Raw genomic sequence first — 20,374 nt, 5'->3', positions numbered from 1 at the left:
GCAGCGGGGCAGGCCGGGCCGCTCTGCGCAGGCGCGGCGCGGCGGGGCAGGCCGGGCCGCCGTGCGCAGGCGCGCGCGGATAGCGCCTGCGCCGTGGGGCGGAGCGGAGCGGGGGCAGTTGAGCGGCGGTTGAATGCAGTACTAGTGCAACTGCCGCTAAAAAGCGTTGGACACAGCGTTTGCTGATGGCCGTGGGGATTATATCAACTCTGGAAAGTGCTAATGATGTATTTTTCAGTTTGCTTGCATGTGAAATGTGTGTAGTGTGCACTTCAGTCCCTGTTTCCTGGTCCTTGCTGCTTGAGAGACGGCGAGCGGCAGTGCGCGGGTCGGTTGTGCTGCGCGCTATTGGCAGGATTGCCCATTAGCTTCTAACCCAGCACACCTCGCTGCTCCCTTGATCACTGAAGCAAGGCCAGGTMGTGATTTGGGTGTCGGGACATTTACGGCTGCTGGAGATGTGCAGAAGAGCAGCGCCAGCCCAGGCTGAATCAGCAGTGAACACCGAACACCACAGGTCGGACTCAGGGTTTCCAACAGCAGACACACGCACTGGATTGTCAGCAAAGGCCTTTACTCTGCAAAGAGGATGGTACAACAGCATCGCTCGGTTGTGCTTTGGGACAGAGGGGCAGCCAGCCCTGGACATATTTTTAAGCTGCAAATAGAACTTAACACTTTCTCTCTGCAAAGAACATACTGAAATATCCTTTTTTTAAATGTATTTCCCACTGCCACAGTGCAGTAGCCATTGAATGGAAGAAACAAAACCAAAGCAAATAAACGAAGTTGTTATTTCTTCTTTTTGAAAGGAGAGACTATCAAAATCGCATACTAGATACCTTGATAAAACAAACTATAAACTGAACCCCTCTGCAGATTTTTTAAGAGCACTCAGCACACAAAAAAAACCCAACTATTTTTACACACTTGTTACAAAATAAATCAGCATCAAGTAAACATTAATTTGCAAACAGGCTTTCATATCCATCCTCCAAATTGCAATTTGTTTGGCAAATAGACTCTGGAAAGATAATCTGACGAAAGAGAAGTTAAAACTTGAATTTCAGCCTTCATTTTAGATGCTGCCATAATTTCCAGCTAAAAGAGAACAAATTAACCTGTGATGCAGTGACAGCCTGATTGAAGATTCTATAATTAATTGTTTAAACAAGAGAGATGATTTTTCAGATGTGTATAGAGAGCCATAGAGTAAAAAGAATATTACTGGAAATGGTGCTGCAAAATCACTGTCATGGATCTGAGACTGGCTTTTGTTCTATGTTCATATGTTTTCCCAAATATATTGGGAATACATTTTCTCAAATTTGTAAGCAGTTAATAAAGTGAGTAAAAACAGGAGAGGGAAAGTGCACAACACCTTTTCTTCCTTCCTAATCATTACAGACAATATATGCCTAAAGTGAGATCTATGGTTTAAAAGCTCTAGTTAAGATCAAAATGAACATTAAATACAGAGTAAACAAATGTTTTACATGTTCTCCTTTGAAAGATGTAGTATATTCCACAGTATTTAGGAAAGCAGTAAAATCCCATGCACAGCACATATGATCATCAAATCAGCTTAAAGCACTGGCAGTTCTGAACTGTGGCCCATCGAGAYCCATTGATCAGAGACATGGACTCTTAATGGACTTTCTCAATTTTGCTGCCTTCTAGAGAGGCAGAACCTTCTGCTCTACTAAGTCATCATAGTGAGGAGGAGGGTTGCAGGTGATAGGATTTGGCCTGTGGGGATTAAGAAATAGGAGATGATCGGTTTATACATACTTCTCTTTTCAGCACTGGTTGACGAGTTATGTAAGGCCTCTTTTGTATACTTGCTAATTTCTTTTGATCTTGTTTTGTAAATGGAATCAGGGCATCTTTGCATATATTTAATCTGAAAAGAAAACACAATTATTAAATCCTATCTACTTGAAAAATACAGTTTCCAACTTCTAACAGAACAAAATAATGTATGGTAACAGTAATAGATTTGATCATCAGCCATCTTTCTGTACATTAAGTCAGATTCACTGTTACTTGCATATGCTGTCTATGAAGGAGAAGGGAGGTACTTTATTTTGGGGCACAATAACTAACCTGTTGAGATCAGATGGAAGGAGACCAAGCCACTTTATAGATGGAACAGTGAGATGATGGGCTTCAAAAGACATTGACTAAAATAAGAAAGATCACCTTACCAGACAGAAGTTAAGACACAGCAATAACAATTAAAAACTGCTTGGGAATTTTTCATATTTTATGCTAGGAAGTACCACACCATATAAAAATTGCCAGACCAAAGGTTTATCTAGCCCAGTATCATGGCTACAGCAGATACCTAAAGGAAAAGTGTAAAAGAATAAGGAGTTAGTGGTATTTCCTCAGAATACTACCCATGCTTCAAAAAGTTTGACTMCATGTTTCTGAGAGAAAATGGTGATGTTGTATTGAGGAATACTGCATAGATATGGGTTTTTTTTCCTTGAATTTGGGTGGCTGTTTTCAGAATCCATGAAAACTTGTCATTTACAATGGCTAARTACTACAGTTAAATTATACATTATGTTATGAAATAATTGCACTATAAGTAAGGAATCCAACAGTTTCATTCAGTCCTGGAAGATGATATTCTATTAACCCACACTCTTTTCTAACAGCATTAAGCTGAACACCTCAACAACTTGGGAAATTTGGCTTTCTTATATGACATTGAAGTATTTATTTGAACTCTGACATCAATGTCTGATTGTTTTCTCAAAGTTTTTCTTACTTTGGATGTTCTTTCTCCTCTGCCTTATGGAACAGTTCACCTATCTGCTCCTTCTCTCTGCCTTCACCTTAGACCTTCTGCATTGTCTTCCTGTACCTGTTTTTTAGCGTGTAACATAAGACACCTTCCTCTTCTCTTGGCCTCTTCCTCCATCATGTTCTGCACTAACCCATGTATCCACAGACAGATTCTCATCCCCCAAACAAAATCTTTGCTAATGTAACATGATTTTTTATTGGGCAGTTCACCCATCTCACAAGTTATGTCTCCCTTCTCCCCAGTTCCTCCAGTCTTCATTTGTCTTCTAGAGCAGGGGCTGTGTGTACTACAAAGCAAAATGGAGAACACTTTTCTTTTTGGACTTCCCAAATACTATATATAAGAGTTTGCATATCACAGCTTCAAAACTGGATTACAAAAATATATACTTGAAATGGAAAAAATATACTCACCACAGATCCATATTTGTAGATGCACATTATTTCTACACCTAATTTACAAATACCAAAAGTCAAGAGTTTGGTTATCTATGTGCTGGGTGTGTTTAAGAAGACTTCGTTAACAACTCAGGTCTATGACATAACAGTTATGGCATTATAATTAATAAGGTCCTTAATGGTTTACAATTATCTTTAAAGCATGTCAAAATAACACAATCAAAATTTGTGCTTAATATGACACCTTTATATAGTTAAATGTTTCACACTGCTTGTGCATAATCATTTCAGAAACAAGAGTAATCAGCTTTTTTACGTGTTGTTCAACAACTGTCAAGGAAAGGGTCTTTCTTTGTCCACTGTAATCCATATCTCTCAACAGAACTGCCTGGGGCAGCTGCTTTGTATTGTGTAGTAATCGCCTTCATTTCCAGGAGGTATTCAGTGTATATAGAGAATTTCTCCATGTGAATCTGATTTTTCAGGGAAATCTCAGATTTACTGCTGATGTAATAGAATAACTCATGCACAGTGAATCTAGCACAGACAGAATGTAATGGGCTTGTTTTATGCAGAAAGAGTGGCTGTACATGTGGCTTTTGGGTGGGTCTGCACATGTGGAGCAGCTGAAAGATATTGAACACAGTGAACACGTTCAGATCAACAACACATGCCCAACAGATCCTTTGGATCTTGCTGCTTTCTTCAGAATTAACCTTAGTAGGTATGATAGCTCAAGACTGCAAGTTAATTATTTTTCATTCTTCTTCTTCTTATAAACTTAAAGTATTATTCATACGTGTTTTAATATTAAAAATAATTTCACGTTTGCCTCACAGTGTCCCTATGAAATATCAGATGATAGAAATATCCTTAAAGGACAGTAAAAATCAACCAAATGTAGAATGTAGCTAAGATATCCCGAGGCTCCCCAAATTGGCCCAGTTTCTAATTCCCATTAAAATGAGTGGATTTATACTATGGATCATAAGATGCTCTGTGACATTTTCTTTTTCTTTTTTTTTTTAAAGGCACAGGGTTCACATTACTGTTAAAACAGTGCAGATGTCTCAAATTGYACAAACTAGTAACCTTGTGATTTTCTTGCATTAGCCCATTGTATACCAAGGCCTYCTCAGAAAAGTAAAAAAAAWWWTTTWAAWWAAWTTTCTTTCTATGTCATTGAAATTCTGAAGATTTACCATGTGGATCTGCATCCATAAGGGTGAAAATAGGAATTTGAAATGTATCCCACAGCTTCCTGACCAAAAGTCGTGTATTGAGATCTGGCACGCCTCTTCCCTACGGAAATAAAGAACAGACATATTTAAATTAATTAAAACAACATCTGGTGACACATGTGTTTACATCTGTCATTTAAAAGCAAGGAAATAAACAAAACACTGGCAGAAATAATTTTCCTGCAGCTATTTAGCAAGGAAATCTTCATTTTGGCTCCATGAAGAGGGAAGGAAGAACAAGGGCTGGGAAGCAGCATGGCAGATGTCCAGGATTACAGGGACCTTAGAAGGTCTTTCCTCTGTGTAAGGAGTCAATTTGCAAAATCTGGCAGTTGACATATAGATGGACTCTGATATTGGAATAAGGCAATTTTTTTTCCACTTAMAATATTTATGGCACTGATGAAATAATATAAAAAACCTCTTGATATGGCTGACTGTAACTGGTGCTTGATACATGCCCTATATATTGCATAATGTACATTTTTATATCTCTTAGGTTGAAGATAAGGCTTTCCTGACTGTGGGCAATATCTGCCCCAGGACATGTGAATGCACATACTCAATTTACACATTCCTATTAGTTCTCCAGGCTCCACTGCTCTTTCAATACAATCCAAAATGGAACAATTCATTGTCTTACAACCTTGCTAAAGCTAGGATCCTGAAGAATGAAAAGAGACTCAATAGTTCTGAAGTCTTTCTGAGAAAGAGTAAGGCAGCTACTTTGCAACAGTAAATGAAGTTGATAAGCTAACACTCTCTAAGGAGATCTTTGGAAGAAATAAGATTTAAGGATGTGTATYTTTTATTTATATTGGTAGAATTTTACTAGGAATAGAATGAAAAATACTATAAGACATATTTCTTAATAATTTTATTATAATCTTTTGTCTAAGTCTGTGYACCATGGCAAACTAAAGTATCATTTAAATTGCTAAGTCTGGCTAGACAATATACAGTGTAAATGACCGTACTGTGATGGATGCAGTGCGTACCGTAACCATTATACATGGAGTCAATTTATTGCAGAAATCATCATCCAAGAGTCTCTGAAAAGTTGCATCTTTTTCTACAATTAGTATAAATTTTGCATGTGAGATTAAATCTTATATGTTAAGGCTAGCTGCATGTAAAATAATCTACCACACAAATCAATTAAATCTGAATGCTCTATCATACATTTTCTAGAGCCAAAGGCAGTGCTCATGACTCAATTTCAGAGCCAACGAGCAAAGAAAAAGTTACCAAATCATTGTTTAACTTGGAATATTCTTTGTTTATACTTTATTTTTTCAGTCTACWATGAGAGTTCTTGCTCAAAGGATACTTTTAATTCCTTCAACATTAGACGGCACAGCGACTGCCTAAAACAACAAAAATGAAATTAATCATTTTAAATAGAGAAAAAGATCTATTTTAAAATAACAACTTTAGGTAATGAAGGACACAATTATATCCTGAAATAGCCATTCATCTTTATGTACAAGATCATTCTTGACATTTTCACTGCTTTCTGAGCATATTCAATCATTTATATCCTGCTTTATTATATAGTTGTATTGAAGTTCTGCAGTTATTAAAAGATGAAAGATGAAAAATTTTGAAAAATGTCCTTGTGCTGCTATCAGAGAAGATTGCTCCTCACATGGCCACTACAGAGATAACATTGTCTCAGTTAATTTTCTGTTTTATCCAGAAAGTACTCATCTGAGTGTGAAGATTGCTAATTCAATATGTTTAAAAAATCTAACCATTTTTTTTGAAAGACTGTTAATCCTTTCTTTTATTAACCTATAACCTGATTTTATGACTGTTTTATAGCAATTATTTTAAGATACAGTAATGCTTACTTTACATCTCGTATTAAGATTGGCTCAATCTGGCAAACATATGGATGCAAAAACAGGAAATGGAGGAAGAACTTGGCAAGAGAGTATGTGTATATTGAAGTGTGTGGTCTGGTTTTGCTTCTGACTGCTAGGTCACCTCAAGTGCCAGAGTGGAACAACTCAACAAATAAAAATACAAAGAGCTGTGGAATAGCATTAATAATATTAATAGTAGAGATCATTCAGCTGTGCTTAAACAAAAGCAAAAAAAAAAAAAAAAGGTAGCTGAGGTTGTCTTTCCATTTTGAAATTACCCGCCTAAGCTTCTAATGSACACATTTTCCAGGAAACAATGACAACACTCTGCATTCTGTCCCCACTTTCATATTCTATATGCCTAAAGAGAAAACTTTTAGGATTAGATTAGCTGAATTTCATCTCTTCAATCCACTTTTAGGTCTTGATTGCCTTTGAAAATGTTATTAACTTCTCTGTAGTTCCTTTCCAATTAATGGTACCAAAGGTGGAAAGGAACTACAGAGAAGTTAATAACATTTTCATATTCTATATGCCTAAAGAGAAAACTTTTAGGATTAGATTAGCTGAATTTCATCTCTTCAATCCACTTCTAGGTCTTGATTGCCTTTGAAAATGTTATTAACTTCTCTGTAGTTCCTTTCCACCTTTGGTACCATTAATTGGCAATGCAAGCTCTTCTAATGTCTGTAATTCCTCTAAAAGYGGTATAAAAAGCTCTTTCCAAGACYTAACAGTCTTATTAACAGTTAGATACTGTTCATGGTGAAATGCTGGGCCCACAGAGAGAATATCAGCATTAAACTTGTGTAAATGAGGAGATATTTGACTCCAGAAAGATATATATATATATACATTTTTCTAAATACAGAATTCAGTCTCATTTACTCTGTTACTACTAGATGAGTCTGTCCACTCCAGCAGGAGTAGCACCTTGAGACCAGATGAGTATGTTAACTCAAGCAATTAGACTTATTTTCTCACTCTTCAGGAAATCAATCTACCGGGACTGAAATTAAATATGATGAGAGGGCCTAAGATTCTGCAGTTCAGAGCCTTCCTTTGTCTGAACGCTGTAATAGAAAGGGTTAGAATATGAAGAGCCAGGTTAAAATTAAGCGTATGCAGACCCACAGGGTGGTGGCAGGCTAGTCCACCAAAGAGCTTAGCAATAATATTTGTCTCTCATTTTTCCCATGAGGTCCTGGTGTGCCACAAGCACTGGTCTGTATAATTAATATGTTTAAAAACCTGTCTAAACCTGATAAAAAAGTACACTACAAAGGCAGAAACTATGAATTACTGTTGCTATTTATAATACATACTGTTGCACTACAGGTACAATTCACTTTTGTACCATCTTCCTCAGTATAACTTAAATTACCAGCAACAGAACCTTTACTTGTAGACAGCTGAAAAAAAATAATAAGTTGTTGTTATATTGCACAGTAAAACAAGAAACTTCTGGAAAGAGTTCTGACCAGTAATAAGCAATTATTGACTATCATGGACATTTTTAACACTGAACAAAGCTATTCTCTTCATGGATATGAAGGAATATTTACAATAAATTATGTTAATAGTATCTATAGATACAAAAGAATTCTTATAAGGTATGAGATATAAATAAATTTAAATTTGGCGAATCACTTAAACTGAATGAATGTGTTGCACCCTGAAGTTTAAACTATGCCTTCACTAGTTTAATAGCAAAATGTCTAGTGATTTTAGCTAAATGAGTTGGCTAAAAAGAGTTAGTTTAGGTAAAGGATTTAGTTCCCAAACTCCTTGGAAGCTTCAGCTTTGATTATACTTTATATAAGTTCAAAAGAACAAAAAAAAAATGTTATTAATATACTACTTACTATATGCAGACTTCTCCGAGGTATCCTGAGCATGCAAGAAATGTCATTGATTATATTGTCCACAACAGTCTGGCTGCCAAACAGTAGTGTATCTGTGTAATATATATCTCTATGAAGATAAAATAGTGCATTTGTACTTATAATACTGAAAAAGCTGTAGGCTTGAGAATGTGAAGAAAAACATTTTACTGAGGGCAAGGATAAGCAGACCAATTTAAAGCTATATTTAATGTACAGAAATATGTTATTCTACAGGTATATATCCAAGCTACTTGTCTTTCACAACAACATTCTTAAAATATAATATCATTTGAAATTACAGAAATGCAGTATTACCTTTTAGTTGCATAAGTATTGCTCTGCACCATCTTATAGATCATAGACAAAATTTTGAGCATCAAAGCTGAAAAAAATACATTTAGAAAATATATTAATTGGTCCATGTTCACCAAATAAAAAGTAGTCTTAAGCTGTTTAACAGCTAGCTCTGATTGATCAACCTTGTTTTCAGAAATGTGAATGCAATAATTTATATCTATTTGACCTATGCTTGTGTCTCATAGAACATGAACAGAACATAAAAAATGTAAATACAAACTTAATACTTCTGCTTTTGGATTGTTTTAACTTACCAAATTTTGGTGCTGATGTAGAGCAGTCACTTCTTATTTTTTTGATGGTACAACATGGTATCATCTGTAGACCAACAGAATCTTTAAATCTGATACATTGCAAATAAATACAATAAAACTGTAAATGTATGAAGTGAGGATATTGTACATCATTCTCTTCAGGATAATTCAGAATAAGATGCCTTTTCTCTCACCAAATATGCTATTATTTTTTTTTCAGAATTAGTATAGGGTCCCCTCAACTTCAGTGGAGTTCCTGGCTACCGCTGTGTGATACTTTCAAAAAGTATCCGTGGTAATGTCCCTAATGTTACATAAGACAGCATGGTATTTCTAAMTTTCTTTCTTTTTCAAAGCTTTTGCTTCATGCATCCTTTGGGTGGCAGAACACACCACACTGCACAGGCATATGTGAGATGAAAGCAACAAACAGCACGCTGTGCCCTCCTCATTTCTACTTTAACGGAACTCTCTTGTGTTTGTGCAGGAAACGGTATCTCTGTTTTTCACTTGCACATTCCCTACATTGTAACTTCGCAAGATTAAATTTCTGTGAAGAAGAGAGTTTGCTGGATTTCTTTGCTATGATAAATGGGGAGCACTCCTGTTAGGAAACAATATGTTTAGGAGTCTAAGTTTCATCAATGTGATTCCTATGGACACGTCATTAAAAAAATTAAAAAAAAAAAAAAAAAGAAAATAAAAGAAAAAGTTCAATCTAGCTTTATATAAATCCCTCAGCAGTACTTCCTAGAATCGTCTTTACCCTCACAGAATAATTTCCTCAATAGCTTTGTCTCCACAACTGAGAAATCTGGCAAACAAAAGACACAGCTGGACAATGAAAACCAGTCGAACTGCTTTAGGATTGGAATTTCACAGGTCGCATTCTCAGGTAACTATCTCTCTGGGCATCTACAAATGTTTCCAAGAACCACTTCAAACATGAAATTATTCCCTCATCCTACTAGGTCCTGCCCTGTAGATCTGAGCTGTGCATTAGGTTTGAAAAAGCTTGCTGAAAAAGAAAAAAAGGTGCATGCCCCACACRCTATATTTTCTTTTCTTCCTAGTACATTTTGAAATTTTGTTTTTATCTGCTTCTTTGTTTTTATTGTCAACTTCTACTTCTTACACTGCCATGTTAAAGAGAAGTGTTGGTTATTGTTCAGTGGAGATGCATATCTGAGATTACATTTCACCATTATAAATACTTGTTAACATTTTCAAATTTGATTGATGAGTCTTATTTTTAACATACTGTGATGTTAACTTGCTTTAATTTGACCATTTTGCTTCCTATGTGAACTGATGGCAAATAACACCTCACATGTTTTTCTAGTTGGGAATGCCAGTTCCTCCAACACTGCCAAAAATTGCAAGACTTTGTTATAGTATTTCAATTTTACTGACATCTGAGTGAAACATTTTTGTCAAACTATCAGGACATAAACCATTAAATCCACTGGACCATGCAGGCCTTTCAGTTAACTGATTACCTTCGGGCCCTTCAGGTTTTTTGACTGACAGAAAGTTATTATTCTTATTAAATAAAGATTCCACCAAAGTGCTGTGTGTGGAAGGTTTGTTATGCCTTCTCAACCTCAATTGTTTGTAATGTGGCCAGTTAAACACCTCTGCAATCTTAGTGATCTAAATATCCTTTAACTCTCTGATATGCAAAGCTCTTGCAGGATGAGAAAGGGATTTGTGTCTTTCTTGCTCTTTTTGCATTGGTATTATAGAAAGCAATTAATCTGTCAGATTGAGGCATTTTCCCCTCCTCAGAAAAATATTGTTCCACAGGCACCTTCGACAAATCACCGTGTTACAAAGGAACCTGTCTAGATAAACTAGCAAAAAATCTAAAAGTCAGCTAACATTCAGAAATTTGGGTTACTTTTTTGGGTTGGAAATGAACTTAGAACAACTTACAGGCACAACATGGAGGTAGGAGATAAAGCATTGAGAGGATCATCTTTTTTGAAGAAGAGAACCTCATCATTATCCTTTGAGGAAACAACGTCATGAGGATGCTATAGCTGTTCACACACAGTGGATACTAAATATCCCTTTTTATTTGTCCGCTACTTTTCAGGAAATAAATTATTTGTTAGTTTTAATAGAATGTAGGCAAGAGTAACTTTTGGAAGTTATACGATCAACTATATATCCACCTCATTTCTATAAATATAATGCAGGCTTTAAAATTCATAAACACTTACTCTATATTCCTCCAATCTGATCTGTTAGCTACTGTGAGCACAGGTGCTTTTTGTTTGCCCAAGCTTGTAAGTACATTTAGAACAACATTTTCTATTGCTTCAAGAACTTCAGAACTGAAAGAAAGCAAATGCATGAGACTGGTCATTATAATTAAATATAGTTTGAGTTTTATTAATCTATTCTCAACACTACATAGAATATCTTTAAATTCAAAACTGTTTCAAGAAGATGGGTGTTTTAAAAATATGCAGGAATTTTGTTTTTGAGGCTTATTTTATTTAGTTTCACTGAAATCTTTGACTTTCTATTTCTGATAAAACACAGAGTGCATAGTTTAAAAGTACATTTCTATTCACTCTTGAAACCATCAAGTTTTTAACCAGCTGAACTTTGGGATCAACTGGCTGGTTTGYTACTAATGATTAATGTTTTACTTTAAGTGACGTAATATTGGCTTTGGCTCTGATTTCAGCTAACTTGTTTTTAAATGCTGTAATTTTTTTTTTAAATGTTGAAGAGTACAAATACTTCCTGTTGTACCACTCCACATTAACCTCTTGATCTGCCACCTCAAACAAACTGTTGAGGGTTTTAATTATATGAAGGCTTAGCTTCACTAATAATATCTATATCTTTCACTTAAAATAAATAAATATATAAAAAATAAAAAGGCGAACTAATCTTGCAGCAGATCCTCTACAGCAAAATAGTACTGGCTGTAGAGTGTTATGACAGATGCTTTTTATTTTCATAAGCAATCTGATGCCAGTACTTCATCTCTCCTTAAACATGTAAGGGCGCTATATACCATTGTAAGGTTAAGTAGAAATTAAAGGAATAGATAAAAGTATTGCCCTTTTTCAGCCAAAAGATTTAGCAGCAAAGCCCAATTTTACAATTAACTAATATGCTAAGAACAAATACTAGCACCCATTCACATAAAATTAATTAATGTAGCACTACAAAACCAGCAATAATAATTTTAACCTAGTCACAACTTTTTCTTTCTATAATTGCTTCATAATCGTGTTCAAGATTCCCTGATTTTCAGACTCATGGTCTAATTCCTCAAATAAAATAATACTAAAAAAGTCTATTAAGTGGAAATAACGGGGTTAGCACATAAGATAACATAAAATACAGAAAAGAGAGTAAAATAGATAATCAAAGTGACTATAGTGCAAATCTCAAATTTACCAGTTCAGAAAAATAAAAATATGCATAAGTGAATGAATAAAGGAATGGACAGGTAGGTAGGAAATACAAAATATGACAGTTTTGCTACTCATATATACTTTATTTCATCACATGATTTTGTTCGTTATGTCTATGCTTCATATTCCATACACACTTGGAATTTTGCTGCAGGATTAGGAAAACTGGGGTTCTTTTGCATTCCCAATTTCCTGATTTCTTGATCAATAGAATTTGTAAATGCGACAAAATAGGGGAAAGAGGACAGCAGTTCTCTCTGTACAGCTAGCTGATGTTCCAGCTCCCCTCGCAGAGATTATCAGAATTTTAATAAGTATATAGTGCTGGCCAAGTATTCCTGCTTAAAATTCATTCTGCTTTGRCTAACAGTGAAATCGGAGCCGAGAACGGGCGGGTGCTGTGGATCTCACAGCGTTGCAGCTCATTTCTGACAGGTTGCAGCATGGATAGATCCTGGTCCCTGTATTGCACATGAAGTGATCGTCAACATTAATAGCATGAAAGAAGATTAGTTTGATAGTACCTTTAGCAAGGAACAAAACATATGCAAGAGAAACAGTTACGAATAAAGATCTGGAACACACTAAACCAATGCACTCTGAGAACCAGACCTGGAAACTGCTACGAACACCCAGATCTTAGACCTGTGAGAAAGACCAAGAACTTCTTGAGCTATATTATTTTTATCACCTTTTTTCATTTAAAATTTCTATTAAGATGCCACTGAGGCTCTTAATGGGCTTAAAAGGCTCTTTCCAAGCCTCTGAGGATGATATACTCTGTACTAAAAGTTTTTATAAAGGGCAACTAGAAGYTTTGGGCTTTTGTAGGTGAATCAATATGAAATTCAGTATTTTTTCCTACTTTTTTTTCTGTATTTCTTGCCTTCCACAGGAAGACTGGGGAGGTGCCATTTTTCACACATGCTACCTGGGCACGTGGCTCCTGTGACAAGATGGACTTGCCTCCCGGGAGCCAGTCTCGCTGCTGGCAGGTACTGTGGCAGAGCATGGCCCAGGGTCCTCTGAGGAGTTCGGTGCAGAGCCCTCCAGCATCCCTGGAAGGGACAAAGCCATTTTAAAGAAGAAACAAAAGAGACTATCAAAGAGATTACCAAAGGCTATTCTGGGTGCTGGATTTAAAACTCATTCTTTGAGCTCCCTCAGCAGGGTCAATTGGAGAGGAAAAGCCAGGAACTTTTCTGCAAAAGCAGAAAACTTTCCCATAAAAACCACAAGGTTGAGCAAAGGGTTTTCACACCCTCCCTGACTGACAGGCGCTCGCCCCGCCCTCCCTAACGGACGACGCCTGTTTCCCGCCCTGACTGACCAGCCAATGGCATCTCCCACCCTGACTGACCAGCCAATGGCATCTCCCGCCCTGACTGACCAGCCAATGGCATCTCCCGCCCTGACTGACTGACAGGTGCTCACCCCACCCTCCCTAACGGACGAGGCTCCTTTCCCGCCTTGACTGACTGACCAGGGTGGCAGCCAACAAGACTTTAAAAATGGGCATTGCTGGAACCACAATGAGCAGCTTTTTAAACACGAACTCAGTTACATCAAGATCCTTGGAGATCACTGGAATAAATGCAGGCAACCTGGCTAGAAAGTGGCCAAATGCCTCCATGCTTTTCTTGCTCTGAGAGATTTTTGCATCTTTTAATGGCAAATGCCCTTTCCTGACCAATCTCAATGCCCAGGACAAAATGGGGACATAAGTTGAAAAAGGTGAAAGCTGCAGTACAAAGCCACAAGTTGAAAAATGAGCTTTCTCCAATGCGATTAAATATTTAACACAATTTTTATAATTTGCCTTCAGTATTTGGAAGATTTATCAAAAACATGACCAAGTTCATGCTGTTTACCTCAACAGGCTGTTAAAATCTTGCGCTATGAGCAAACCCAAACTTCCAACAGCCATGAATCACTGGATTCCAAAGAGGGTTAGATTTAAGAAAAAAAAATGCTGAATATTGCAAGACCCATGACAGAATCAGGACGTTAATGACTCATATCGTATCATCAGCCAGAAAGCATCACTTCAAAATGAATGATACACAGCTACAGATAAGCTGATAGTGAATATTTGACTAAACTCATGTGACTAACATTTTGGAGGGTTTCATACCTGTTTTTTTAGGCTTATGTTTTCCTACAAGAACTCTAGATTTTCTGAAGGCCTCSAGAGCAACACACTCTGTGGTCAATTTCTACTTGTGAGTAGAAACAGTCCCATGAGAGTCCCCATGGTGCCAACTAGTAGATCTTCTCTGTTGCTTCAGTTGTTGGGCACCAAGATCAGCACTCATTTCAGGGGAAGCTCGAAGGTCAAAAACAGCAGAGTCTAAGAATTTATACTCTCACCTTTGCAGTTAGGATATACTGAGAATTTACTATGATTTACTTYGGCGTTGAAAATCCAAAAAGACCATCTAAAAGTACTCATTTTGACATCAAATTACTTGGGAGATCAGCATCTCAAAGGCCTGTCCTTCCTAGAGGAATTTTAAAGCTTTTAAATCAATTTTAAATAATATAATTTAACTTATTTTTTTTTCAAGTGCACTGTTGATAATGTTTTTCTATGCACAGCAGGCAGTAATACTGGAAGCTGCGTTGTATCTCACTGGCAGCCAACAGCATTTGAAATGCGGCGATGCTTAGGCTTGTTGTTAGCAAAGTTAGATGATGTAGTGCTAGGAAGTTGGAGGCAGTTGTTTTTCCCTGCTGTTGCATTAGCAACTACTAGCGAATGTTTCTTTGGTACTCGCAAGGGGAAGCAGTCCAAATCCAGCTTGGATAGGTAATTAAAAGAATCATGCACTGATTTATTCAAGGACAGCCTCAGGCTATGATGATATGAACAGAAGGTGCTTCAATTAACAGAGGCAAAGAAAAGAAAGGAGAATTAATAAATTGAAATTTTCAGACCTTTCATCTTCAATCTTTGGCCTTTAGGTACCTTGAGATCACTCTGGAAATATTTACGCAAAAACCCTGTAGCTCTTTCCAACAATTCAACATCAAAAAAAAACCAACAGATTTTTCTTTGATACACAACTGACAAAATTATATCATGCCCCTAGCAACAAAATGCAAGTACAAATATATATATCAACTTGTTACAAGTTATTTTAATGACTTGTTTCTTCATCATAGCAGCAAACAGCAACTAGAAAAAGCATAACCAAATGCCTAATGCTTATTCTRGAGTTAGTTGAGATTGAAAAACAAGCATCAATAACAAAAATTTCCATGTTTCAACCTTAACATTACATATATGCATGTAAATAWATATATAATATGTGTATATATAAAGACATAAACTAGAAACCAGAATACAATCAGTAGGTAAACTACAATCTGTAAACGAAATAGCAGGTCGTGTTGGGAAATCCTCTGTTTACTCTCTTCCTCTTTGTAAACCTCACCTGATTGGAAACATTAATATCAATTGCAAATACTCACACTATATGTTATGCTTATTGGATGAAAAATTATTGGGAAAACAAATAATGAGCCATTATTAGATGCTAGTGAAAAAAGTCCTGTAGCTGATGCAGTGACCTCTGCATTTGTCTTGCTTATGCAAAATTGTGCAGTAGAGGGCACCACAGATGGCAGGAGAAAGAAAAAGATTAATACTTCGAAAATATGGAATTTTAGGCTATGATTGTACTAATTCCTAATAAAACTGCATATGACATAATGAAACACTTTCAAATCTTTGCTTCAAGAAAAGCCTGATACCCAAGAGTTCTCTTAAAATTGCTTCTTATCAGGATATCTACTTTTGAAGGAAGAGTATTTGTTATAAAATATAACACGTCTGATGCTGAATTCAAAGTCRGTTCTGCAAATGCTGAAGAAGAGACTGTCTTGATCTCTGTTCTTATCATCACACATTGTATAATAAAAGTGCTATAGAAAACAAAACTGCATTTATCTTTGTGCCAAGATTTTAAACTGCATCAAATGGCGCATTCAATACATAAAAGCTTGTGCATACATTTTCCTTTTCTTTGTTACATACCTTATAAAATGGAGAAAAAAAATCTTTTGCTATGTAATTAGTGTCATACATTAACTTTTCATGATTACCCTGCTAAGTACTTCTCTCCAAACAGCCTGTCAGTAATTCTTTTAATAACCTCGTGGGCATAATGGTGGACCTCTTTCCAATTAATGTCAAACAGAAACACCTGCAAGATATTTATTTATTTTAGAAGGAACCAGGTCGCTATGAGAGTAGAGCTTTCTCTTTTTTTTTTTYCCTTTGTTATCATCTCTTTTCATTGTCTTTTATCTGTCAGCTAGATCCAACAGGCCTTTAAAAATAAATAAATCAAATAAAAAAGGAAGAAGAGCCTTCACGCAACCTCTGGCACAGTCATGTTCAGATCCTGAACTGTTCTCATGCTAAGTTAGGACATTCTTGAAGCCAGATTCTCCCTCTGTAGTCCCAGATRCTGTATCAGCTCCTCTTACTAGCAGCAGTTTAATAACAAGCACTGYAGGCACATACCCTACCTATAATAATAAAATCCGTTATAGCAGCTCTAATGCTTGGAAAAAAAATTAAGAAAATTCCAATAGGAATTTAGAACAGAAAGTGCGGCATTCTGCTACTCTTGTTCTTTGAAGACGAAGTTGTGAGGAACATGAAGACAGAAAGTATTTTGAAACAGCCAAGCCTCCATCTAAGTAACAATGCTGAAAACAAAGCAACTGTCTCTGTGCTTAACAGCAGATAGTTCTCTCACATGTAAATAGTAAAAAAAATATTCTGTATGATGGACAGAGGGTCAAACTCAGCCTCTGCTGTCTATTTACATGGATATCCAAATCCCATTGCAGCAAAATAATGCAAGAAATCTGGCAAATAAGGCACTACCTGCTATGCTTTACTCCCAAATCTTCTCAAAAGAGACAGGTACTTAACATTTACCAGATACCACCTTTTCCATTGCTAGGAAAATGGAATATAATATAAAAATATAATAAATAATAAAAATCTTTCAAACCTGAATAGCTACAAGACTATGAAYGGATTTGCAGCCAATTCTGTCCCCTGCCTTTGACAACTCCTACAGGTCACCTGGTCTTACTGTGTRTACAGTAAAAATTCAGGGTGAAATTTAGGCTTTTATTATTAACTATTTAATCCTGCCTGGGGAAGGYCAAGTAGAAGGATGATGTGTGAGTCTGTTCCAGCACTGCTCTGACAGTCACTGTTCTAACATTTTGTGGCTGCAAGCTATAAAATTATGAACAGAGTGGGGCACTTGATAAAGGCTTCCACTTTATTTTTGGAAACCTAGATTAAAATCAGCTTTATGTCATCATTTAAAATGGATTGGGAGATTTTAATTAAATTACTAATGTTAATTGGTCCACACCACAAAAAGCACCAAGGGCACTTTGGTATAGTATTGGATAAARTATAGTATTGGATAAAGGACGACCTTTGTTTTAGAGGGGCCTCAGTAAAAGGGGTGTCTTTTAAAGAAATGGCAAAACAAGACATCTATTTATTTATAAATGGGAAACAAAGACAAAACTGCTTTTTCAAACATGAACGTGAATTCTACCCAAAACAAATTCTACCCAAAACTCCCAAAAGGAGCTCCTTTATTAGTAGCAGTGGTTGCAGCGAGTTGGTTAACCAGCCTTCTGCCTTCAGCATTCTCGGGAAGTCCTTCTGCACATCTGTCATCCCTCTTTTCTCCACATTTTGAGTCAACCTGAGCAAGTCAGATGGATGACACTGCTGCAACTCATCTTCAGTGTTTGGGCATGGGGAAGGAGTGACGTTTTGCTCTGCTGTTGGCAATGAGAACTACTAGATGGTGATTCTGGATTTATGGGTCTTCTTTCAAGCAGCTTTGTCTCCTGTTTTAGGACTGGGCTGTAGCAGGGACTGTCCAGGAAAGCCCTGAGGACATCACTCAACTCAGAGTTCCAAAAAGGTGTTAATTGTTTGGTCAATAAAACTAGAGTCTGGGAAGATTAAAACAAATACTCTCCCTGGCAGATCTCCTGGATCTCAAAGGGATCCAGTGCTTTATGGAGGCCTTAAAGAACTGAATAGAATAAATTTGCACTGTTTAAAGCCTTCTGGCACAAACAAGAGTTTGAAGCTGTGGATGAAAAGTTCTCTATACTGAGAAAGAGAGTGGAATTGCTATTGCAGAACAAAAGTTATTCTGCAAGAGTTTGTCTGACCCATAGATGTTCTGGACTCAGATACCCATACAAGGAACTATTATTCAGAAATAACTACTGTGGACAGTTTTCCTTCATAAATAAATGCACTAGCTCCATGCATATCTAAACACACTGCAAAATGGCAAAATTCTAGAGCAGACAGGGGAGTTTCCATCTTCATTTAACTCATTAATATCCTTTATTGAGCTTACTATCATAAGACATATTATTATAATTTACTGTGATCAGCAAGATTCTATAAATACCTCTGCGTCATCAAAGCTATGTTCCTTACAGGATGAACTAAATCATTAGTCRAACTAAAACATTAATATGTCTAATTAAGTCATGCAAAAATATTAATGACAGTATTTGTTGTAGTCTGACTGACAGCTCTCATGTCTCAGTAATCAGTCTTATAACATCATTCAAGTTGTTAGAAAGAAATATATAGCAATGCTATACCTTAACAAACAAACAAAACCCCAAAACACTCTTTTCTAGTGTTAGCTCATTTGAGGTATGTGTACAAATTTTGAATTTGGGGAAAAAAAACACACACAGCATAGGTAGCAGTGCTGACTATGATTTTGAAAAGTAGAATTGTACTCACGATTACCAAACAGCCACAAATTAACAGCCTGTAAAGACAAAAATGCAGAAAAATATAAGACAGTTCATTGAATCAAATAGAACTACAAGCAGAAAGCAGGCTACAATAAATAGCCACCTGTTGTCAGCAGCATCTCTTCTAGGTACGCACGTTAGTTCTACAAGAAAAAAATAAAATTAAATTAAGCTTTCTCCATGAACTAAGCTGAAGTTTTTCTTCCAGCCATTTAATAAAGTTTGATGCTTCACCAGCCGGCACAGTAACATGCTCATCAACCAATGCAGATTGCTTTTAGTGCGGAGAGCGGGATGAGATCACATCCTCAGCAAAATTATAGCACGCTAAGCAGCGAAGGGGGAGAGCCAATTCCTAACTCCCATTTTAACGACCGGGTGCCTCATATTAGTGATGTAATGTAAGCAAATAATAGGTGTTGCTGAACAGCTGCTATTACACTATATTGGCTCTTCTCTCTTAAAAGATTCAAGCAGAAGAGGAGAACGGAGTAAATCACATTTCTAGATGTTTCAGGCATAGTATGATGGCTAGCTAATATGAAAATCTTCACTTTCACTTTGATTTAAAATAATAATAAAATCTATTAAAAATAGTTAATTCCAGTAAAGCATATTTATTCTAGAGAGACTGCTCTTGCCGACATAAAAATTTACTTCCAGAAAATTGAGTTCCCCAGACAAGTTATATCATGCCACGTAAGGAGGGTACTCTCAAAACATAATGTTGCCTCTTGGATACATTCTTTTAGCATCTTATGACTGGAATTTTACATCATAAAATAAATAGGAATATATAATGGAAAAACAACACTGAGAAAGGCAAAAATAAGACAATTAGTTTCTGCCGGGAAATAAATGCTCAGGCTCACATACACAGAGCCATCACGATAATCTGAATATTTAATAGGAGGAAGGAAATTGCACCACACAAGTTGTCTGCAAGGATCCAAATCCCTTTACGAATTTGTGCATCTATTTGGATTACAGATGCACTATTGAAATATAGGCCTGGAGTATGGAAGCAATACTCACTGTCCGAAGAAGTGCAGATGTTTTCTGGGAAATGTGGATCTGCTCATGGGAGCTGATGGGAATCAGATCGCCCCCTTGCAGAGCGGGAATGAATTGGCYGCACGAACAGTTTTGTATAATCTCCCTGGGGAGAAAGCGGCGGTGGCAGCAGGATTCCCTGCAAGCCCTGGGAAAAGGGAAATGCGGTTTCTGGTGCAGCAACCCATTACAGAATTATTACCTCAATGCCACTGTTCC

The 20,374-nt window shown here is 36.6% G+C and overlaps 1 protein-coding gene across 2 annotated transcripts; it reads right to left on the bottom strand.

Annotated features, from left to right (window-relative positions):
• Positions 1-942: 942 nt before the first annotated feature.
• Positions 943-19,247, bottom strand: SPO11 (SPO11, initiator of meiotic double stranded breaks). Of its 2 annotated transcripts, XM_026042081.1 has the most exons (15): positions 19,206-19,247; positions 19,089-19,116; positions 13,194-13,320; positions 11,048-11,161; positions 8,823-8,911; positions 8,527-8,593; positions 8,191-8,299; positions 7,651-7,737; positions 5,788-5,824; positions 5,456-5,565; positions 4,419-4,518; positions 3,232-3,269; positions 2,107-2,183; positions 1,792-1,903; positions 943-1,101 (listed from the first exon to the last, which is right to left on the bottom strand). In XM_026042081.1, the coding sequence occupies exons 3-15, from the start codon at positions 13,316-13,318 to the stop codon at positions 982-984; spliced, it is 1,185 nt and encodes a 394-aa protein (XP_025897866.1). In that variant the 5' UTR covers positions 13,319-13,320; positions 19,089-19,116; positions 19,206-19,247; the 3' UTR covers positions 943-981. The 2 variants fall into 2 exon arrangements, with proteins under 2 accessions (XP_025897866.1, XP_025897865.1); XM_026042080.1 differs by lacking the exons at positions 19,089-19,116; positions 19,206-19,247 and having other exon boundaries at positions 13,194-13,339.
• Between the last annotated feature and the right edge of the window lie 1,127 nt (positions 19,248-20,374).

This window comes from Nothoprocta perdicaria, unplaced genomic scaffold, assembly GCF_003342845.1.
Source record: "Nothoprocta perdicaria isolate Ctin4 unplaced genomic scaffold, notPer1 scaffold_3, whole genome shotgun sequence".
NCBI classification, from domain to species: domain Eukaryota; kingdom Metazoa; phylum Chordata; class Aves; order Tinamiformes; family Tinamidae; genus Nothoprocta; species Nothoprocta perdicaria.
This window is presented reverse-complemented; position numbering and strand designations above follow the sequence as displayed.

What these genes read in the sequence shown, in the direction of transcription:
- SPO11 (XM_026042080.1), bottom strand. Translation starts at nt 13,339, where the DNA reads ATGGCTTTGTCCCTTCCAGGGATGCTGGAGGGCTCTGCACCGAACTCC. An exon ending in CTCGGAGAAGTCTGCATATA is followed by an intron (nt 7,738 to 8,190) that starts GTAAGTAGTATA and finishes ATTTTTTTTCAG; the next exon opens with CTGTCTACAAGTAAAGGTTC. An exon ending in ATTGTACCTGTAGTGCAACA is followed by an intron (nt 5,825 to 7,650) that starts GTATGTATTATA and finishes TTGTTGTTTTAG; the next exon opens with GCAGTCGCTGTGCCGTCTAA.